This window comes from Salmo trutta, chromosome 1, assembly GCF_901001165.1.
Source record: "Salmo trutta chromosome 1, fSalTru1.1, whole genome shotgun sequence".
Taxonomy (NCBI): domain Eukaryota; kingdom Metazoa; phylum Chordata; class Actinopteri; order Salmoniformes; family Salmonidae; genus Salmo; species Salmo trutta.
This window is the reverse complement of record NC_042957.1, coordinates 60,888,493-60,912,379: the sequence shown is the minus strand read 5'-3', so window position 1 is coordinate 60,912,379 and position 23,887 is coordinate 60,888,493. Positions and strand designations below refer to the sequence as shown.

The 23,887-nt window shown below is 44.1% G+C and overlaps 1 protein-coding gene across 4 annotated transcripts in view; it reads right to left on the bottom strand.

Annotated features, from left to right (window-relative positions):
- LOC115204081 (acid-sensing ion channel 2) overlaps positions 1–23,887 on the bottom strand; it is a 480,853-nt gene that overhangs the window by 174,171 nt on the left and 282,795 nt on the right. The window contains exon 1 of one of the 4 annotated variants that reach the window (XM_029769382.1): positions 19,722–21,978. The exons of the other annotated variants lie outside the window; for them this stretch is intronic. Coding sequence (XP_029625242.1) covers positions 19,722–20,414 — 693 coding nt within the window. The 5' untranslated portion in view covers positions 20,415–21,978. Of the gene's footprint in view, positions 1–19,721; positions 21,979–23,887 lie in introns of those variants that run through there. 4 annotated transcript variants of the gene reach the window in all.

Sequence of the window (23,887 nt, the reverse complement as noted above, 5' to 3'; positions counted from 1 at the left end):
CATCTATTTTGTGAAGTGCACCAGTACCTCCTGCTTTGGTGAAGTGCACCAGTCCCTCCTGCAGCACAGCACCCCCACAACATGATGCTGCCACCCCCGTGCTTCACGGTTGGGATGGTGTTCCTCGGCTTGCAAGCATCTCCCTTTTCCCTCCAAACATGGTCATTATGGCCAAACAGTTCTATTTTTGTTTCATCAGACCAGAGGACATTTCTCCAAAAAGTACGATCTTTGTCCCCATGTGCAGTTGCAAACCGTAGTCTGGATTTTTTGTGGCGGTTTTGAAGCAGTGGCTTCTTCCTTATTGAGCGGCCTTTCAGGTTATGTCGATATAAGACTCATTTTACTGTGGATATAGATACTTTTGTACCTGTTTCCTCCAGCATCTTCACAAGTTCCTTTAATGTTGTTCTGCGATTGATTTGCACTTTTCGCACCAAAGTACGTTCATCTCGAGGAGACAGAACGCGTCTCCCTCCTGAGCGGTATGACAGCTGCGTGGTCCCATGGTGTTTATACTTGCGTACTATTGTTTGTACAGATGAACGTGGTACCTTCAGGCATTTGGAAATTTCTCCCAACGATGAACCAGACTTGTGGAGGTCTACAATTTTTTTCTGAGGTCTTGGCTGATTTCTTTTGATTTTCCCATGATGTCAAGCAAAGAGGCACTGAGTTTGAAGGTAGGCCTTAAAATATCCACAGGTACACCTCCAATTGACTCAAATGATGTCAATTAGCCTACCAGAAGCTTCTAAAGCCATTACATCATTTTCTGGAATGTTCAAAGCTGTTTAAAGGCACAGTCAACTTAGTGTATGTACACTTCTGACTCACTGAAATTGTGATACAGTGAATTATAAGTGAAATAATCTGTCTGTAAACAATTGTTGGAAAAATTACTTGTGTCATGCACAAAGTAGATGTCCTAACCGACTTGCCAAAACTATAGTCTGTTAACAAGAAATTTGTGGAGTGGTTGAAAAACGAGTTTTAATGACTCCAACCTAAACGTATGTAAACTTCCGACTTCAACTGTAAATGACCAGCAGCCTGAGCATCACTCCTACTAGCATATAAATGACCAGCAGCCTGACCATCACTCCTACTAGCATATAAATGACCAGCAGCCTGAGCATCACTCCTACTAGCATATAAATGACCAGCAGCCTGAGCATCACTCCTACTAGCATATAAATGACCAGCAGCCTGACCATCACTCCTAATAGCATACAAATGACCAGCAGCCTGACCATCACTCCTACCAGCATATAAATGACCAGCGGCCTGAGTATCACTCCTACTAGCATATAAATGACCAGTGGCCTGAGAATCACTCCTACTAGCATATAAATGACCAGCAGCCTGAGCATCACTCCTACTAGCATATAAATGACCAGCGGCCTGAGAATCACTCCGACTAGCATATAAATGACCAGCGGCCTGAGAATCACTCGGACTAGCATATAAATGACCAGCGGCCTGAGAATCACTCTGACTAGCATATAAATGACCAGCAGCCTGAGCATCACTCCTACTAGCATATAAATGACCAGCGGCCTGAGAATCACTCCGACTAGCATATAAATGACCAGCGGCCTGAGAATCACTCCGACTAGCATATAAATGACCAGCGGCCTGAGTATCACTCCTACTAGCATGTAAATGACCAGCAGCCTGAGAATCACTCCGACTAGCATATAAATGACCAGCGGCCTGAGAATCACTCCGACTAGCATATAAATGACCAGCGGCCTGAGAATCACTCCGACTAGCATATAAATGACCAGCAGCCTGAGAATCACTCCGACTAGCATATAAATGACCAGCAGCCTGAGAATCACTCCGACTAGCATATAAATGACCAGCTGCCTGAGAATCACTCCGACTAGCGTATAAATGACCAGCGGCCTGAGAATCACTCCGACTAGCATATAAATGACCAGCGGCCTGAGAATCACTCCGACTAGCATATAAATGACCAGCGGCCTGAGAATCACTCCGACTAGCATATAAATGACCAGCGGCCTGAGAATCACTCCGACTAGCATATAAATGACCAGCGGCCTGAGAATCACTCCGACTAGCATATAAATGACCAGCGGCCTGAGAATCACTCCGACTAGCATATAAATGACCAGCGGCCTGAGAATCACTCCGACTGGCATATAAATGACCAGCAGCCTGAGCATCACTCCTACTAGCATATAAATGACCAGCGGCCTGAGAATCACTCCGACTAGCATATAAATGACCAGCAGCCTGAGCATCACTCCTACTAGCATATAAATGACCAGCGGCCTGAGAATCACTCCGACTAGCATATAAATGACCAGCGGCCTGAGAATCACTCCTACTAGCATATAAATGACCAGCGGCCTGAGAATCACTCCGACTAGCATATAAATGACCAGCGGCCTGAGAATCACTCCGACTAGCATATAAATGACCAGCGGCCTGAGAATCACTCCGACTAGCATATAAATGACCAGCAGCCTGAGCATCATGCCGGCCGTAACACATCAATGGTATAGATTTTACTATAAGCTAGACGGCAGGCAGCTGGACCTGGTGATCTCAGAGCACTTCTGTGTCTCTATTTACCAGATTAAAATTGGATTGGGGGCTGGGCATGGTGGACAGAGGGCTTGCTGTGTTAATGAGATTGCTGTGGACGGGGGCTGCTGGAGCAACAGCTCCCCCTGACTGGCAGCGTTGTTTACTCTAGGCAAGATCAATAGTTTATGGTGTGTTGTACAGCGTCCCACTGAAAGGTCAATGACGAAAGACCAAAGGAGAGCTTGGCTTTCTTAACCAGGTGTTCTTAAAATGCCATCGCTTGCTCTCACAGGCCCCATGGTAACTGGACTAGCTTTGTCCAAACAGGGCCAAGTCAATCACCTCACACTGCCTTCATATGCAAACAGGGCCATGTCAATCACCTCACACTGACTTCATATGCAAACAGGGTCATGTCAATCACCTCATACTGACTTCATGTCCAAACAGGGCCATGTCAATCACCTCACACTGACTTCATGTCCAAACAGGGACATGTCAATCACCTCACACTGCCTTCATGTTCTAACAGGGCCATGTCAATCACCTCACACTGACTTCATGTTCAAACAGGGTCATGTCAATCACCTCACACTGCCTTCATGTCCAAACAGGGCCATGTCAATCACCTCACACTGCCTTCATGTTCAAACAGGGTCATGTCAATCACCTCACACTGCCTTCATGTTCAAACAGGGCCATGTCAATCACCTCACACTGACTTCATGTTCAAACAGGGTCATGTCAATCACCTCACACTGCCTTCATGTCCAAACAGGGCCATGTCAATCACCTCACACTGACTTCATATGCAAACAGGGTCATGTCAATCACCTCATACTGACTTCATGTCCAAACAGGGCCATGTCAATCACCTCACACTGACTTCATATGCAAACAGGGTCATGTCAATCACCTCATACTGACTTCATGTCCAAACAGGGCCATGTCAATCACCTCACACTGACTTCATGTCCAAACAGGGACATGTCAATCACCTCACACTGCCTTCATGTTCAAACAGGGCCATGTCAATCACCTCACACTGCCTTCATGTTCAAACAGGGCCATGTCAATCACCTCACACTGACTTCATGTCCAAACAGGGCCATGTCAATCACCTCACACTGACTTCATGTCCAAACAGGGCCATGTCAATCACCTCACACTGACTTCATGTTCAAACAGGGTCATGTCAATCACCTCACACTGCCTTCATGTCCAAACAGGGCCATGTCAATCACCTCACACTGACTTCATGTTCAAACAGGGTCATGTCAATCACCTCACACTGACTTCATGTCCAAACAGGGCCATGTCAATCACCTCACACTGACTTCATGTCCAAACAGGGCCATGTCGATCACCTCACACTGACTTCATGTCCAAACAGAGCCATGTCAATCACCTCACACTGCCTTCATGTCCAAACAGAGCCATGTCAATCACCTCACACTGCCTTCATGTTCAAACAGGGTCATGTCAATCACCTCACACTGACTTCATGTCCAAACAGGGTCATGTCAATCACCTCACACTGACTTCATGTCCAAACAGAGCCATGTCAATCACCTCACACTGCCTTCATGTTCAAACAGGGCCATGTCAATCACCTCACACTGACTTCATGTCCAAACAGAGCCAAGTCAATCACCTCACACTGACTTCATGTCCAAACAGGGCCATGTCAATCACCTCATACTGACTTCATGTCCAAACAGGGCCATGTCAATCACCTCACACTGACTTCATGTCCAAACAGGGCCATGTCGATCACCTCACACTGACTTCATGTCCAAACAGAGCCATGTCAATCACCTCACACTGCCTTCATGTTCAAACAGGGTCATGTCAATCACCTCACACTGACTTCATGTCCAAACAGGGTCATGTCAATCACCTCACACTGACTTCATGTCCAAACAGAGCCATGTCAATCACCTCACACTGCCTTCATGTTCAAACAGGGCCATGTCAATCACCTCACACTGACTTCATGTCCAAACAGAGCCAAGTCAATCACCTCACACTGACTTCATGTCCAAACAGGGCCATGTCGATCACCTCACACTGCCTTCATGTCCAAACAGAGCCATGTCAATCACCTCACACTGCCTTCATGTTCAAACAGGGTCATGTCAATCACCTCACACTGACTTCATGTCCAAACAGGGTCATGTCAATCACCTCACACTGACTTCATGTCCAAACAGAGCCATGTCAATCACCTCACACTGCCTTCATGTTCAAACAGGGCCATGTCAATCACCTCACACTGACTTCATGTCCAAACAGAGCCAAGTCAATCACCTCACACTGACTTCATGTCCAAACAGGGCCATGTCAATCACCTCACACTGACTTCATGTCCAAACAGGGCCATGTCAATCACCTCACACTGACTTCATGTCCAAACAGGGTCATGTCAATCACCTCACACTGACTTCATGTCCAAACAGGGCCATGTCAATCACCTCACACTGACTTCATGTCCAAACAGAGCCAAGTCAATCACCTCACACTGACTTCATGTTCAAACAGGGTCATGTCAATCACCTCACACTGCCTTCATGTCCAAACAGGGCCATGTCAATCACCTCACACTGACTTCATGTCCAAACAGGGAGGTGATTGACTTGGTCTTGGAAACAACAGGTGGAGGAAGCTTTCTGCTATGCAAAGAAACAGTGGCAACAGTAGGCTACATAAGAGATGTGAAAAACCAAGCTGACATTTGCACACAAGAGCTTATTCAAGGTACTGGAAAAGAAAAAGCAGATTCTTTGTGACTTCATGGCAATCCACTCAGTGAATGTGGGCTTTCATTTCTCCATCTAGAACACAGATCACTGTGAGTTTACCCTGTCTCTATAAAATGAATTATCCACAAAGCCTAACATCAGACCATTAAGAAATATTATTGAAAAATGGCTTGCAATGAGGAAAAATCAATTCACATCTACACTGATAACTCTAACTCAATCATATAGGCCTTTGCTACACACACACACACACACACACACACACACACACACACACACACACACACACACACACACACACACACACACACACACACACACACACACACACACACACACACACACACACAGTGCAACAGCACACCTAGCAGCAACGCTGTTAATAAGTTAACGTCCTTCTAAGATTTCCCCATGGATATAGCTGATAGATTATAGTGGTTAGGCAAGGCAGACGTGTTATATGTCCTGTTAAGAGTGCTTGATTGGCTAGTAATCTCCATCTCTGAGCATTGTTTGAATGTATCATCTGAGGTGCCACATCTGTTTGACACAGGGGCTTGGTTAGGTAGGGTATAGATCTGTATATGTGATATACAGTAGAGAATGGATTATCTACTACGTCTGCACAGCTTCGATCAGGTATGATACACATCATCATTTGGGGGAAGCTAAGGCCATCTGTGAGTTTATTGGGTTATGGGTCTGTGATCACCAGCGTTTCTTCTGGATCAAAAAGGGGCTTAGGTGGGTGGGCGTGGCAGGGGGCATGGCAATGGGCGTGGCTGAACTTTAGAGGCCCCCACCTCAGATATTGCAAGCGTGCGTTTGACAATTGCGCTGACTTAATGCCAGACGAATATAGAGCCCTGGGAGTGAATGGCAATGAGCTTCCTTCCACACATACAGTATGAGTCAATGTGCAGGGCTTGACATTCACTTTTTTAGCCACTGTTTGGACATAGGCGGCACAAAAAAACGCTAAAGCGGCCCGCTCAGGGATTTCAATGGCAGAAAAATCACTGTGGCTCAGTAATCCTTGACAATGAAGTGGGGAATAGTGTGGTTTCGTTCAGTGTAGATTTCTATCTGTGACGTAAGGCTGAGGGGGAGAGGGAAATGGACCTCCATAAACTATAGCAAACATCTAATGGATTTATTGATCAGGGAGCTGTCCCGTAGTTCCTGTTCACTGTGATAGATTTGGCACAAGGGAGGCTACCGCAGGAGTTTGGGCAGAATTATGTTCCCTCATTTAAATTCACTACCATACTACCCTATTGCTACCATCTCTCTCTATCTCTCTCTCTCTGTGTTCTCTCTCTCTCTCTATGTGTGTTCTCAGTCTCTCTGCTGTGTAGTTCAAAGGATTCTCTGCACTGTTAAACCTTTCATAACCAGGCAACCACGCACACACACGCGCGCACACACATGCGCGTGCGCACACACACACACACACACACACACACACACACACACAGACTCATCCTGTATGTGTGGAAGGAAGCGCATTATCAATGACAAGTCATGTCACTCTTCCAGTGGCAGTATTCTAAATGCAGTGGTAATGATTTAGCCTGAGGGAAGCCTTTTTCTGATGCACTGATGGTCTAATGAAGTGTGCACACTGACACTGAGGGGGCCAGTTACAGACATCACATCAGGCTTCCTCCTGTGTTAGAACAGTGGATGGAGAGGAGAGAGGAAGGCCTCACTGGAATCCCACTGGCTCAGGAGACTGAGATCAATCACTCCTGTACAGTAGGCTTAAACACAGAGCCAGCTGAGAAACACACCCACAGCATTACAATACAACTCAACCACGGCTCAATGCTACAAAGAACGACACCCACACCACCGATACAACCAACACAACCCAACCCAGGCACAACCCTCTGTGGATACAAAGAACGACACCCACACCACCGATACAACCAATGAAGAGACTAAACAGTGACTGCAGATTGGCATCTACACACAGTCTCACTGTAACGGACATCTACACACAGTCTCACTGTAACGGACATCTTCACACAGTCTCACTGTAACGGACATCTTCACACAGTCTCACTGTAACGGACATCTACACACAGTCTCACTGTAACGGACATCTACACACAGTCTCACTGTAACGGACATCTACACACAGTCTCACTGTAACGGACATCTACACACAGTCTCACTGTAACGGACATCTACACACAGTCTCACTGTAACGGACATCTACACACAGTCTCACTGTAACGGACATCTACACACAGTCTCACTGTAACGGACATCTACACACAGTCTCACTGTAACGGACATCTACACACAGTCTCACTGTAACGGACATCTTCACACAGTCTCACTGTAACGGACATCTTCACACAGTCTCACTGTAACGGACATCTACACACAGTCTCACTGTAACGGACATCTACACACAGTCTCACTGTAACGGACATCTACACACAGTCTCACTGTAACGGACATCTACACACAGTCTCACTGTAACGGACATCTACACACAGTCTCACTGTAACGGACATCTTCACACAGTCTCACTGTAACGGACATCTACACACAGTCTCACTGTAACGGATATCTACACACAGTCTCACTGTAACGGACATCTACACACAGTCTCACTGTAACGGACATCTTCACACAGTCTCACTGTAACGGACATCTACACACAGTCTCACTGTAACGGACATCTTCACACAGTCTCACTGTAACGGACATCTTCACACAGTCTCACTGTAACGGACATCTACACACAGTCTCACTGTAACGGACATCTACACACAGTCTCACTGTAACGGACATCTACACACAGTCTCACTGTAACGGACATCTTCACACAGTCTCACTGTAACGGACATCTACACACAGTCTCACTGTAACGGACATCTACACACAGTCTCACTGTAACGGACATCTACACACAGTCTCACTGTAACGGACATCTTCACACAGTCTCACTGTAATGGACATCTACACACAGTCTCACTGTAACGGACATCTACACACAGTCTCACTGTAACGGACATCTACACACAGTCTCACTGTAACGGACATCTTCACACAGTCTCACTGTAACGGACATCTACACACAGTCTCACTGTAACGGATATCTACACACACATACAAAGTCAAAATTAAACACAGCCACTTACATCCTGAGAGAACTGGCTTGAAGTCATCTATACCCTGTCTATATACCATGTCTACACCCTGTCTATATACCATGTCTACACCCTGTCTATATACCATGTCTACACCCTGTCTATACCCTGTCTATATACCATGTCTATACCCTGTCTATATACCATGTCTACACCCTGTCTATACCCTGTCTATATACCATGTCTACACCCTGTCTATATACCATGTCTACACCCTGTCTATACCCTGTCTATACCCTGTCTATATACCATGTCTACACCCTGTCTATACCCTGTCTATATACCATGTCTACACCCTGTCTATACCCTGTCTATATGCCATGTCTACACCCTGTCTATATACCATGTCTACACCCTGTCTATATACCATGTCTATATACCATGTCTACACCCTGTCTATATACCATGTCTACACCCTGTCTATATACCATGTCTACATACCATGTCTACACCCTGTCTATATACCATGTCTACACCCTGTCTATATACCATGTCTACACCCTGTCTATACCCTGTCTATATACCATGTCTATACCCTGTCTATATACCATGTCTACACCCTGTCTATACCCTGTCTATATACCATGTCTACACCCTGTCTTTACCCTGTCTATACCCTGTCTATATACCATGTCTACACCCTGTCTATACCCTGTCTATATACCATGTCTACACCCTGTCTATATACCATGTCTACACCCTGTCTATACCCTGTCTATATACCATGTCTACACCCTGTCTATACCCTGTCTATATACCATGTCTACACCCTGTCTATACCCTGTCTATATGCCATGTCTACACCCTCTCTATATACCATGTCTACACCCTGTCTATATACCATGTCTATATACCATGTCTACACCCTGTCTATATACCATGTGTACACCCTGTCTATATACCATGTCTATATACAATGTCTACACCCTGTCTACACCCTGTCTATACCCTGTCTATATACCATGTCTACACCCTGTCTATACCCTGTCTGTATACCATGTCTACACCCTGTCTATATACCATGTCTACACCCTGTCTATACCCTGTCTATATACCATGTCTACACCCTATCTATACCCTGTCTATATACCATGTCTACACCCTGTCTATACCCTGTCTATATACCATGTCTACACCCTGTCTATATACCATGTCTACACCCTGTCTATACCCTGTCTATATACCATGTCTACACCCTGTCTATACCCTGTCTATATACCATGTCTACACCCTGTCTATACCCTGTCTATATACCATGTCTACACCCTGTCTATATACCATGTCTACACCCTGTCTATACCCTGTCTACACCCTGTCTATACCCTGTCTATATACCATGTCTACAACCTGTCTATACCCTGTCTATATACCATGTCTACACCCTGTCTATATACCATGTCTATATACCATACCTACACCCTGTCTATATACCATGTCTATATACCATGTCTATACCCTGTCTATACCCTGTCTATATACCATGTCTACACCCTGTCTATATACCATGTCTATATACCATGTCTACACCCTGTCTATATACCATGTCTACACCCTGTCTATACCCTGTCTATATACCATGTCTACACCCTGTCTATATACCATGTCTATATACCATGTCTACACCCTGTCTATATACCATGTCTATATACCATGTCTACACCCTGTCTATACCCTGTCTATATACCATGTCTACACCCTGTCTATACCCGGTCTATATACCATGTCTACACCCTGTCTATATACCATGTCTATATACCATGTCTACACCCTGTCTATATTTTATTTTATTTTATTTATTTCACCTTTAATTAACCAGGTAGGCAAGTTGAGAACAAGTTCTCATTTACAATTGCGACCTGGCCAAGATAAAGCAAAGCAGTTCGACAACATACAAAAACACAGAGTTACACATGGAGTAAAACAACATACAATCAATGATGCAGTAGAAAAAAATAAGACTATATACAATGTGAGCAAATGATGTGAGATAATGGTGGCAAAGTAAATAAAGTATGGCAAAGTAAATAAAGTGGTGGCAAAGTAAATATGGTGGCAAAGTGGTGGCAAAGTAAATAAAGTATGGCAAGAAAAAACACTGGAATGGTAGATTTGTAGTTTGAAGAAAGTTAAAAGTTAAAATATAAATAATATGGTGCAAAGGAGCAAAATAAATAAAATAAATAAATACAGTAGGGGAAAAGGTAGTAGTTTGGGCTAAATTATAGATGGGCTATGTACAGGTGCAGAGATCTGTGAGCTGCTCTGACAGCTGGTGCTTAAAGCTAGTGAGGGAGATAAGTGTTTCCAGTTTTAGAGATTTTTGTAGTTCGTTCCAATCATTGGCAGCTGAGAACTGGAAGGAGAGACGACCAAAGGAGGAGTTGGCTTTAGGGGTGACCAGAGAGATATACCATGTCTATATACCATGTCGATACCCTCTCTACAGCTGGGCTCCCGAGTGGCGTTGCGGTCTAAGGCACTGCATCTCAGTGCTAGAGGCATCACTACAGACCCTGGTTCAATTCCAGGCTGTATCACAACCGGCCGTGATTGGGAGTCCCATAGGGCGGCGCACAATTGGCCCAGCGTTGTCCGGGTTAGGGTTGACCGGGGTAACTGACTTGCCTAGTTAAATAAAGGTTAAATAAATTAATTAATAAAAAACACCCTGTCTACACCCTGTCTAGACTCTTTCTACATCCTGTCTATACCCTGTCTGCACCCTGTCTGTATATGCTGTCTATACCCTGTCTGTACTGTCTGCACCCTGTCTACTCCCTGTCTATACCCTGTCTGTATATGCTGTCCATACCCTGTCTATACCCTGTCTGCACCCTGTCCGCACCCTGTCCGCACCCTGTCCGCCACCCTGTCCGCCACCCTGTCCACCATCCCATCTATACCCTGAATAGATTACTCAGCCACAGAACTTCAGGAGCCACCGTGGTGAGAATCCTAAATAAATTGATGTCTGTGTTGCAATCAGGATGAGCATCTCACTCCAGATGACTGAGATTGGTTTGAAACATTATTACAGGGACTTGGCCTGAGGGCAAGTTTCTGATTAAGTACCACATTGTTTGACGGCGTGCTGCTCTGCTCCTCGTCCTGTTCTGGACAGGGAGGCCGCCGATACAGAGGACTGATAACAGGATCATTACAGCACTAGCGCTAATCGGACGCTGTGTTTAAACTTAATGAAAGTCATCCATCTCTATGAAGCCATGGACACAAGGCTGACCATCTCAATGGGGCCATGAAGGAGTATGGAGAGTGAGACCACTGCTTTGCACTCGTTCAACTGTATTTATTGAAGGGGTGGAGGTTAATATTGCTCTGTTAGTGGGTTTTAATGCACTGCTGCTCAACATGTAAAGTGAAGTGAGAGTGGCTGAGATCATACAACTTGTGCTATAATGACTGACACATCAGTGAGGACTGTAGCAGTAGTCCCACATAAACACATGGACACACACTCTGTCTTCACAAACACAGTACTGCACGCATCACCTTCATTTGACACTCCCTTTCTGCTCTCCAGTGAGTTTTACAGGCTCTAGGGCCAATGGAGGGAGATAAGAAGAGAAAAATTAAATGCAAAAATAACATTTCAAAGAGTGTTTCAGTATGTGTGTCAACTCAGAGAAAACATCTGTCACTGTACCATGAGAAGCACAAACACACACACATGGAGAAAGAGAGAGAGAGAGAGACAGAGAGAGATCAGGCAGTACAGTTCTCATGGGGCTGGCAATAGAGACTGTTCCTTGTGATATGAAATGGCTCCCAGACCAAGGCCACCACATGGCTAAACAGCAATGAACCATGAACAGGCCCTAACAAACATGGAAGAAACTACAGTAAACAGAGCAAATACTATACTGAACAAAAATATAAACGCAACATGTAAAGTGTTGTTCCCATGTATCATGAGTAGAAATAAAAGATCCCAGAAATGCACAAAAAATAAAATCTCTCAAATGTTGTGCACAAATGTATTTATATCCCTGTTAGTGAGCATTTCTCCTTTGCCAAGATAATCCATCCACCTGACAGGTGTGGCATATCAAGAAGCTGACTAAACAGCATGATCATGGCACAGGTGCACCTTCTGCTGGGGACAATAAAACGGCACTCTAAGATGTGCAGTTTTGTCATACAACACAATGCCACAGATGTCTCAAGTGTTGAGGGAGCGTAGAATTGACATGCTGACTGCAGGAATGTCCATCAGCTGTTGCCAGGTAATTTAATGTTAATGTCTACCATAAGCCACCTTCAACATAATTTTTGAGAATTTGGCAGTACAGTACGTCCAACCGGCCTCACAACCGCAGACCACGTGTAACCACGCCAGCCCAAGACCTTCACATCTGGCTTTTTCACCTTCGGGATCGTCTGAGACCAGCCGCCCCAACAGCTGATGAAACTGAGGAGTCTGTCTGTAATAAAGCCCCTTTGTTGGGAAAATCTCATTCTGATTGGCTAGGCCTGGCTCCCCAGTGGGTGGGCCTATGCCTTCCCTGGCCCACCCATGGTTGCGCCCCTACCTAGTCATGTGAAATCCATAGATTAGGGCCTAATAAATTCATTTCAATTGACTGATTTCCTTATAGAGTATGAAATGTAACTCAGTAAAATCGTTGAAATTGTTGCATGTTGCATTTATATTTTCGCTCAGTATAAGTAAATATTGTACAAAGCGAATACTGGGTAACAGTTATGTGGGGGCAAAATGGTTTTGTTACAGTCTAAATTCTATGAAAATGCTTGAACTGAATAGTGTTTTTCACTGGGAATTATCCCTGCTGTCCAGTAACCTCTTCATACACCCCACAAAGGAGGGATTTGTTATTGGCCCTTATCTATGGGGCCCTAAATGCCTAACCAGGCTGATTCTTGTTCTGTCTTTGTAGGTTCTGAAGATCGAATCACTCCCCTATCTTTGACACATAGTCTGTGAGAACTGGTTAGAACCTGCTTTTATTTGTTTTAATGCTTTAAGGGTGTAGAGCTAATTACCCCTTATCTCTTTTGTAAGCTTACCTCCCTCTAGGAGGGGTAAACAGCTCTTTGTGTAGATAAAGTATGTAACGACTGTGATTTGTAAATAATCAAGTTACTCTCTGGCTTTAGGGAACTTCCTGGCAATTGCTTGAATAAAACTCTTATAAACTGGAAAATGAGCTCTGCCTGATCCTTGGAATTAGTTTTTCCTCAACAGTAAGTAAATACTATACAAAGCAAATACTAAGTACAACTAGTCAAGATGGATAAATCCAGCAGCTCAAAAGATAGGGATGAAAATAAATATAGATAAATAATAATAGCCTACCTTGGTTCTAGTGTTCCCTGACAGCGTTTAAGGACAAACAACAGGTAAAAGGGTGTGACTGTGAACCAGGTGTTGGAACCGGTTCAGGGAATAGAACCGAAAACCTCCCTGAACCTAAAACCAGATTATTATTATGTTTTTAATTTCAAAAAGATTTGAGGAACAGAATCAGAACCGGGAAAGAAGTGATCTATACTGTTCCGGAACAGAAGCGTTATTTTAAAAGCATGGGAACCGGTTAATTACATTACATCACATTAAGCATCTCCAATACAAAATTAAATCTAGAATCGGCTTCCTATTTCGCAACAAAGCATCCTTCAGTCATGCTGCCAAACATACCCTTGTAAAACTGACTATCCTATCGATCCTTGACTTCGGCGATGTCATTTACAAAAAAGCCTCCAACACTCTACTCAGCAAATTGGATGCAGGCTATCACAGTGCCATCCGTTTTGTCACCAAAGCCCCATATACTACCCACCACTGTGACCTGTATGCTCTCGTTGGCTGGCCCTCGTTTCATATTTGTCGCCAAACCCACTGGCTCCAGGTCATCAATAAGTCTTTGATAGGTAAAGCCCCACCTTATCGCAGCTCACTGGTCACCATAGCAGCACCCACCCATAGCACGCGGTCCAGCAGGTAAATTTCAATGGTCACCCCCAAAGCCAATTCCTCCTTTGGCCGCATTTCCTTCCAGTTTTCTGCTGCCAATGACTGGAACGAACTGCAAAAATCACTGAAGCTGGAGACTCATAGCTCCCTCACTAGCTTTAAGCACCAGCTGTCAGAGCAGCTCACAGATCACTGCACCTGTACATAGCCCATCTGTAAATAGCCCATCCAACTACCTCATCCCCATACTGTTATTTATTTTATTTATTTTGCTCCTTTGCACCCCAGTATCTGTACTTGCACACTCATCTTCTGCACTTTTATCACTTCAGTGTTTAATTGCTACATTGTAATTGTTAGCCACTACGGCCTATTCATTGCCTTACCTCTCTTATCCTACCTCATTTGCACACACTGTATATAGACTTTCTCTATTGTATTATTGACTGTACACTTGTTTATTCCATGTGTAACTCTGTGTTGTTGTTCGTGTCGCACTGCTTTGCTTTAGCTTGGCCAGGTCGCAGTTGTAAATGAGAACATGTTCTCAACTAGCCTACCTGGTTAAATAAAGGTGAAATAAAAATAAATTAAAAAAATAACATAGTTTTACGTTCCGGGCAGAAAGGCGCCTATGCAAAGCCCTCGCTCTGTCACAACGTATTCCAGTGTCTGCCTGCCAGCTGAAAACCTTTGCCAGTGTATGTGTGTGTAGGAAACATGCCATTCCCCCTTCAAAGCTTAGGCTGCTGTACCCTACTGATGTTACAAGCGTTCAGAAATTAGGGAGAGATATTTAATTACTGAAGAATGGATTAACTTTTCAATACTAGTTACGGATACTATAATTATCACGTTTCACATTGGATTAAATAACTACAAAAAGCTAGGCTGTGTTTTTAATTCTTGTGCGGCTCTATATACACACACAAGCTTGTTAGTTAGCTAGCTAGCTCTGGTTCAACTTTAAGACAACTCTCAGAAGTTCAAAGACATTCAAAATTCTTCCATAGAAGCTGCTCCTCCGTAGGTATAATTCTGTGGGCCTAATTCAGATAATGCATGTCATAACTATGCCCAGTGCTTCAAGCCAAGCCTCCTCCTCCACCCTTTCTCACTCCCCCCACCTACAAAATTTCAGTCGCATCTCGCACCCTACACTTGTCTGTCCATTGCGCATGTAAACAACTATAGCTTAGTCAGCTGATAGCGACCATGCACTAGAGTTCTCAATTTCAGCCTGAACCCTTGTCTCTCTCTCTCCTCCCTGTCAGCTGCAGGAACAGCCACAGGCTGCCATGTGTATTGCGCTGTCCGAGGTGCTGAAGCTGCAATCTAACTACAGTAATTCACTAGTTTCTTACTTGTTGTTTTTCTGACTGAAAAGTTATGTTACCTAATTTGTTGAGAATGCAAAAATATTCCCTATTTGCTAAATGTGCCTTCCCTGCCATGCTCTGTTCAGGTGACACATGCATGCCCTCGTTAGGACATAGGCTGGCTTACAGCTAATAATATCCACAACATTCATTTAGTATTTCAATATTCAAGACTCCATGGCTCCAATGTTGTTTAATAGATGTGTTATTTTGTTGTGTTCTGTTCTGTTTCCTTAATGCTTAGGCAGAACATTTCATGTGTTATTTTATTTTCTAAATAAAAAGCTTGATTGTATTTAAAGTCATGACTGACTGACTCGTACTTATATGGGCTACTATATTACTGAATAATAATAATAATCCTAAGAAGAAATAGAAGAAGGTGGGTAAGCCAAGCGCTGTGTGCCACTGCCAGACAGGTGCTAGACATGGAGTCTTGAATATTGAAATGAGGTGTTTACACTGGAACAGTGTAAACAACACCTAACAAATAACAAATCCTCGAGAGTCTGTTCTAATGAAGAATTGCGTTTTTTTTGCCTACAAAGATTAAACACAGTTGCATTCCGACAGTTGCTGACATGTGGTTTATTTGTTGAATTATTCAAGGCTGCCTTTGTTATTTCATTTTAAAACTAAGCCTACTGTTGATGATATTAGCATACTTACTTTTATAATTATGATAATAATAACAACAACATAAAGAATAAAGAGATCAAGAAGGAGGAGAGGATTGAGCGCTGTGTGACCCATGTGTGTAAAGGTAGGCTATTTTAAAAATATTTGTTTCCTGACTGTTTGGAACAGTGTACCATAATATTAAGCGCACCTGAATATAAGCCGCACCCACTGAATTTTTTAATTTTTTTTATTTTGAACATAAATAAGCCGCACATGTCTATAAGCCGCAGGTGCCTACTGGTACATTGAAACAAATGAACTTTACAGAGGCTTTAACGAAACACGGCTTGTAACAAAAATAAATAGGCTTTAACGAAACACGGCTTGTAACAAAAATAAATAGGCTTTAACGAAACACGGCTTGTAACAAAAATAAATAGGCTTTAACGAAACACAGCTTGTAACAAAAATAAATAGGCTTTAACGAAACACGGCTTGTAACAAAAATAAATAGGCTTTAACGAAACACAGCTTGTAACAAAAATAAATAGGCTTTAACGAAACACAGCTTGTAACAAAAATAAATAGGCTTTAACGAAACACGGCTTGTAACAAAAATAAATAGGCTTTAACGAAACATGGCTTGTAACAAAAATAAATAGGCTTTAACGAAACACGGCTTGTAACAAAAAATAAATAATTTGTAGTAAGCTTTAGTTGTCTTCTTGCACTGAGTCAATTCCTCACGCTGCTGTTTCCAATGTCTCATCATTGACTCATTAAGACCAAGCTCCCGTGCAGCAGCTCTATTTCCTTTTCCAACAGCCAGATCAATCGCCTTCAACTTGAAAGCTGCATCATATGCATTTCTCTGTGTCTTTGCCATGATGAGGGTGACAAAATGACTACCGTAATCAGAATGATGGGAAGTTTGAGAGCGCTCAATTTAATCTAAACAGTAAACAAAAAAGTTGTTTGAACTTAACCCGTTCGGCAATTTCATTGGTCTAATGAAAGCTTCATGCTGCCAAAAAACTGAGCACGTCACAGAATGTGTTTTAAAAAAAATAAAAAAATGAAAGCGGGAACAATCCATATATTAGCCGTGTCATTGTTTAAGCCGCGAGGTTCAAAGCGTGGTAAAATATTTGCGGCTTATAGTCCAGAATTTACGGTAAACAATGCTGAATATAAGAAATCCCAGATAATCTGTTCAAACGAAAACAATTAGCTCACGGAACCAAACACACACTTCAAAACAGGCAACAGAAGAAGCATTTGTCTAATTTCTGAAGATATATACAGTATAGATGTCTTACTGTATAAACCCTGAGATCCACATACAACAGTATGGATGTCTTACTGTATAAACCCTGAGATCCACATACAACAGTATGGATGTCTTACTGTATAAACCCTGAGATCCACATACAACAGTATGGATGTCTTAATGTAAAAACCATGAGATCCACGTACAACAGTATGGATGTCTTACTGTATAAACCCTGAGATCCACATACAACAGTATGGTTGTCTTACTGTATAAACCATGAGATTCACAGACAACAGTATGGATGTCTTACTGTATAAACCATGAGATCCACAGAAAACAGTATGGATGTCTTACTGTATAAACCCTGAGATCCACATACAACAGTATGGATGTCTTACTGTATAAACCCTGAGATCCACATACAACAGTATGGATGTCTTACTGTATAAACCCTGAGATCCACATACAACAGTATGGATGTCTTACTGTATAAACCATGAGATTCACAGACAACAGTATGGATGTCTTACTGTATAAACCATGAGATCCACAGACAACAGTATGGATGTCTTACTGTATAAACCCTGAGATCCACATACAACAGTATGGATGTCTTACTGTATAAACCCTGAGATCCACATACAACAGTATGGATGGCTTACTGTATAAACCCTGAGATCCACAGACAACAGTATGGATGTCTTACTGTATAAACCCTGAGATCCACATACAACAGTATGGATGTCTTACTGTATAAACCCTGAGATCCACATACAACAGTATGGATGTCTTACTGTATAAACCCTGAGATCCACATACAACAGTATGGATGTCTTACTGTATAAACCCTGAGATCCACATACAACAGTATGGATGTCTTACTGTATAAACCCTGAGATCCACAGACAACAGTATGGATGTCTTACTGTATAAACCATGAGATCCACATACAACAGTATGGATGTCTTACTGTATAAACCCTGAGATCCACATACAACAGTAGGGATGTCTTACTGTATAAACCCTGAGATCCCCATACAACAGTATGGATGTCTTACTGTATAAACCCTGAGATCCACAGACAACAGTATGGATGTCTTACTGTATAAACCATGAGATCCACATACAACAGTATGGATGTCTTACTGTATAAACCCTGAGATCCACATACAACAGTATGGATGTCTTACTGTATAAACCCTGAGATCCACATACAACAGTATGGATGTCTTACTGTATAAACCCTGAGATCCACATACAACAGTTGTTGATTATATTCAAGTTGGGTTTTCCCCTCTCATCACTTTTCTTAGACAAGGCTAGGGCTTTTCACTCTCTCCTCACTCTGCTCGTTTCCAACAACATCTCACGTTGTTGTAAAAACCAGTGTAAATGAATAGTCTACTCGTTAACTTTAAAAAAAGAGCAATAGGGTTTAGGGAAAGGTGCGTCCGTTTTCTAGAAATCAGGCATCGTTTCGGTTTCGGGCTCATTACATTTATGTGATGTCAGACTAGGCCTGGGCTCGGGCTTCAGCTCATCGGGCTTGGGTCGGACCGGGCTAAAATGTTCAGCCCCAATGAGAACTCTACCATTGGCTGCCTAGGCTAAAACAAATATAGCTTGCCCGCTCCATTGCAAGCTGCCTTATCCTCACTGATTGGTAAAGAAATGTAATGCTGAGCTAATGTAATAAAAAACTATTACTTCAGACATTTAAAAAGGAATGATATAAACTGGTACTTTTTTTTGTTTCGAAACTGATCAGAACTTTTGCAGGTCGGAACAATGGAACGGAATTAAACAAATAATGGTTCTGTTCAGAACAAAACGATTGGACATTTTTGGGGATTCCAAACCCTGCTGTTAACTACTGTGAACTTCAAGGAAAGAGATGAAACTCCATGAAAAGAGGAGAGATAACAGGTGAAATCAGATGAACAGTCTGGGAGGTTCAACCACCACACAGAGCTAAGTGATTTAAGAGGGAGCTGTGCTGAGACTTACAGAGGTGAAGTTCTGGGGACCGCACGGTTCTCCTCGGTACTTGCAGGAGAGAAGCATGTCCTCCAGCTGGTGGCTCAGCCGGTCCATAAACTCCAGGTTGCTGCCCTCAAAGTTTCTGGGGGGCAGGAACAGCCTGAAGTCAGACAATTTGCTGAACCAGGCCTGGCTGTCCTCCTGCAGCAAATCCAGCACCATGGGTCTCACCGTCCGGTTGGCCAGCAGTAGGCCCAGCCAGTGGCCAGCAAAGTACAGGTCACTTTTGGTGAGCTTGTAGAGGCGGATGGGGTTGTTGTTGCAGATAGTGACTGTGGGGAATGCCATCTCCTTGGCCCACTCTGTGTGGATCCGTGTGTAGGTGGGGAAGGAGAGCCAGTGGAGCACGCGGTTGGAGGACCAGGACAGGAGCAGGCCCAATGAGGTGCACAGGGCCAGCAGCCAGAAGGCCCGACGGCCTATGGAGCCACCGGGGACACACACATGCCTGAGGCCGTGTAGACGTGTCCCAGCCAGCAGGGTGGAGGTGATTGAGGACAGGCCTGGCCTTGCAGGGAGGCGCCGGCGGCCTCTCCTCACCACGGCTGGGGATCCCCGCTGGAGACATCGCCCCTCCAGAGCCATGGCTGCCCACACAGCTCCTAGTGCCGAGAGAAAGGCTTCATCTCCCAGCCAGGCCTCAGGGTCTGGGCCCCACATGGAGCTCCAGGGCACCGATATCCCCACTGATGTAATCCACACCTGGATTTGTGCTTATCTGACTCTGCTGTTACACACAATCCAGACAAGCTCCTCACACACAACCTCACTCACACACACACATACTAACTCTCTCTCTCTGTCACAGTGTCTTCTGTTTGTTGTTGTTGTTGTCCTGTTTTACTCTTTAGCTACTTGTTGGACTTCTCCCTCTCAGTCCATCTGGTTCCCTTGACCTGAAAGTACTCCACTCATCCAACTCAGCAGTAAAAAATACATTCAGCCATGCAAATATGCACCAAGTGATGCAGCTTCTACATGAGCGACTCCAGCATCCGCACCAGTTAGTGTAACACAGAGCGAGAGAGGAAGAGACAAAGGGAGAGAGAGAGAGCGAGAGGGAGGGAGAGGGAGAAGGATAGGGAGGGAGGGAGAAGAGAGGGGGTGGAGTGAGTGCTAGAGGAGAGAGAGGCAAGATGAGCTGAGAAGCACAGACAAAATGAAAGAATGGAAGGTAAAAGAAGAGAGCAGTGAGTCTGTTGTGGTTCTATCTGGTGCCGTCTGTCAGAGAGAGGCAAGTCCTGCCGGTTCCCTCTGCTCTGCTCTGCTCTGTCGGCGCTCCTCTCTCTGCTGACCGTCGCTCCACTTCGATCAGTGATGCTCAGCCTCGTTCAACCTGCTAACCCTCCAACACCACCACGGCCAGAGGCTGGACTTGTTTACATGGCACCGCTAAAACGAGCAGCCGCGCATCACTAATTGCCTTTGTGAGTCTACCTCACTAATTTCTTCTCCGGCTCTTTTTGTGAGCTCACTTTTATCTTCTTGATTTCCAGCCTTCCCCTCTTCCCATCTGTCACTCTTTCACTCCCTCCCTATTCCCCCCTCCATTCTCCTTTCTCTTCTCCTCCTCTCTTGACTGAGCTAGCGGGTGTTGTGTCCTGCAGGTGACAACGTATGGCCAGCGAGGAGCAGACACGCTTCTCAGTCCCAGACGCACGCAAACACTCATTCACACTGAGAGAGGAGCACATGCACACACACTGCGTTTCCCTGTGGGAGACCTGACCAGAGTCGATGGAAAATCTGTTCAGTCACGCTCAGATCCTGGTATGTCTCTCTCCCTCGTTCTCTCGCTCCAGTTTTCTTTCACTCTCTGTTTCTCTCCCTCAGAACTGTGGCATTTCCAATCATAACGCTCCTCTTGTTTTCTTCCTTTTCTAAAAATACTTGTCTCTCCAAATCAAATTCATCAACTTGCCCTCACGCTCCTCCTCCTCTTGTGCCGATGTCCGTCAATCCTTCTCAGCTCCACCCCCAACCGGGCTCCTCCTCCTCCCATGAAGTAGATGTGTGCATTCTCTCTCTCTCTCTCTCTCTCTCTCTCTTCCCGTCCTTTGGATATTGCCCTGTTATTTCAGTATTCTCTTCCTCCTGTGCAGACAGGCTGTTCCTCTGGTCCCCTCTCTCTCACCGAGCAGCGTGTCCTCTCTGTGCTCCTCTCCTCCTGCGCCACAGCTCTGTCCACCCAGCCAGTGAGAGAACGAGCGATGAGTGTCTGTCTGAGAACGCCAGCGCTCTCTCTCTCTCTCTCTCTCTCTCTCTCTATCTCTCTCGCTCTCTCTCTCTCTCGCTCTCTCTCCTCCCCTTCTGTTTGTCGGCTGCTGCCACGACTTACGCAACAGGAGCAGAATGGGAGAGCAGGAGAGTGTGTACACTCAGAGAGGGAGACTGAGACAAACAGCATCATACTGAATTATTGCTTTGGCTGCTTAACCCTCTTTCAACCTAGTCCCCTCTCTCTCTCTCTCTCTCTCTCTCTCTCTCTCTCTCTCTATCTCTCTCTCTCTCTCTCTCTCTCTCTCTCTCTCTCTCTGTGTGTGTGTATTCTCTGTCTCCCTTTGTCAAATAAACACAAAACAGCTCTACAGATTGTGGGAAAAGGACTGAGCTTTTAGTTTAATTTCCGGCCTGTTTGTGTAACATAAATGATTTTGAATTATGTTGTCAACATAGGGGGTAGACAAAATCAAGAAAATAGCAAGACATTAGGCAGATTGAGGGAAGGATGTGATTGAATTAAAGATGACAAGACAAACAAGAGTAACACCTAAGTACAACATTCAAAAGCTCGGTGGTCGTCTTAGCTAGCAGAGCTTCACGCTTGGTTTGCAGCCAACCCTGTACATATGGCTTGTCGTCGCCAACTAACTCTCATGACAACTTTGACTTGTCATGTCTCCTAACAGCATTGGCTCAGCTGTGCTCTCCAGTGAAATCGCATGGGGGACCACTATCCTTCCCCTAACATTTACATCCCATTTACATCCTCACATGTTCATATAGTGGACGTTTTTATTCACAAAGACGCCACACACGTACTCTGTGCAATACAACGAAATGAGCAGTAGTGTAGATACTACATCCCTTCTGATAAGTATGGAGAGTGTTGGAGTGTTAGAGAACTGCAGGGGTCATAGTACTGGAAGCACAATTCCAAATAAAGAGAGGCAAATAAACAATGCATGAGACAGTGAGACATGAGTGTAGTACAAAAGAGGAAGTATCATCATAACAGGTCAACAGAAAGTGCTGCACCTGCATGTCTGACCCAGTAGGTGATTTGACTGGGCCCCTCAGACAGCTCCAGCTCCAGTCCACTCAGTACTGTCCAGTTGGCCTGTGGCAGTTATAACGTCATCATAACAACGCAGTCATTTGGTACCTCTTAACTTTTGAAAAAGATATATAATAATATATGTAGATAATATATACAATAACGATATTGATTATTTAGGAAGAACAGTTTATGGTTACACATATGTCTTGTTGGGACAAATAAAATCCCTAATGAAACTATATAATCTCAGACACATTAATATTTGAATATCTCGGTTTGTAAAATTGCTTCCTTTGCATTTAAGATGAGGAAGAATTCTCCGAAATGCTTTTGACAGAGCATCCACCAGTCTTCCTCTGCTAATGGCAAAGTCAAGGTTTTTCTCCCTCCATGTGAGAGGACTATTTTTCACTTTTTGAACTTGAGTTGCTCCTAGCTGTTCTCAGCTAACAGAGAGGAGAGAGTTGAATAGGAGCCCAGCTCAGAAAAACTGCCGAGACTATGTCTCAAATGGCACCCTATTTTCTATGGGCCCTGGTCAAAAGTAGTGCACTTTATAGAGAATAGGGTGCCATTTGAGACAAACCCTATAAGTACAGTAGAATCTGCCCTCTGTGTGGCCCCTATGACTAAGTCATTATCAAGCTGAATAACAACTGGTATCTGTGCTTATCTTGTATGACTCACTGGGGCTAAGTGAATTGTGTAGCTGGTATGGAAACACAAACAGCAACAGAGAAAAATAAAATGTCTAATGTGCAGCATTATATCTCATTGCGCTGGCTTGGCACACCACGGCCGACTTGCAGTTGTGTGACTTGTACGTGCTGTAACACAATGCTTTCTGACCGCT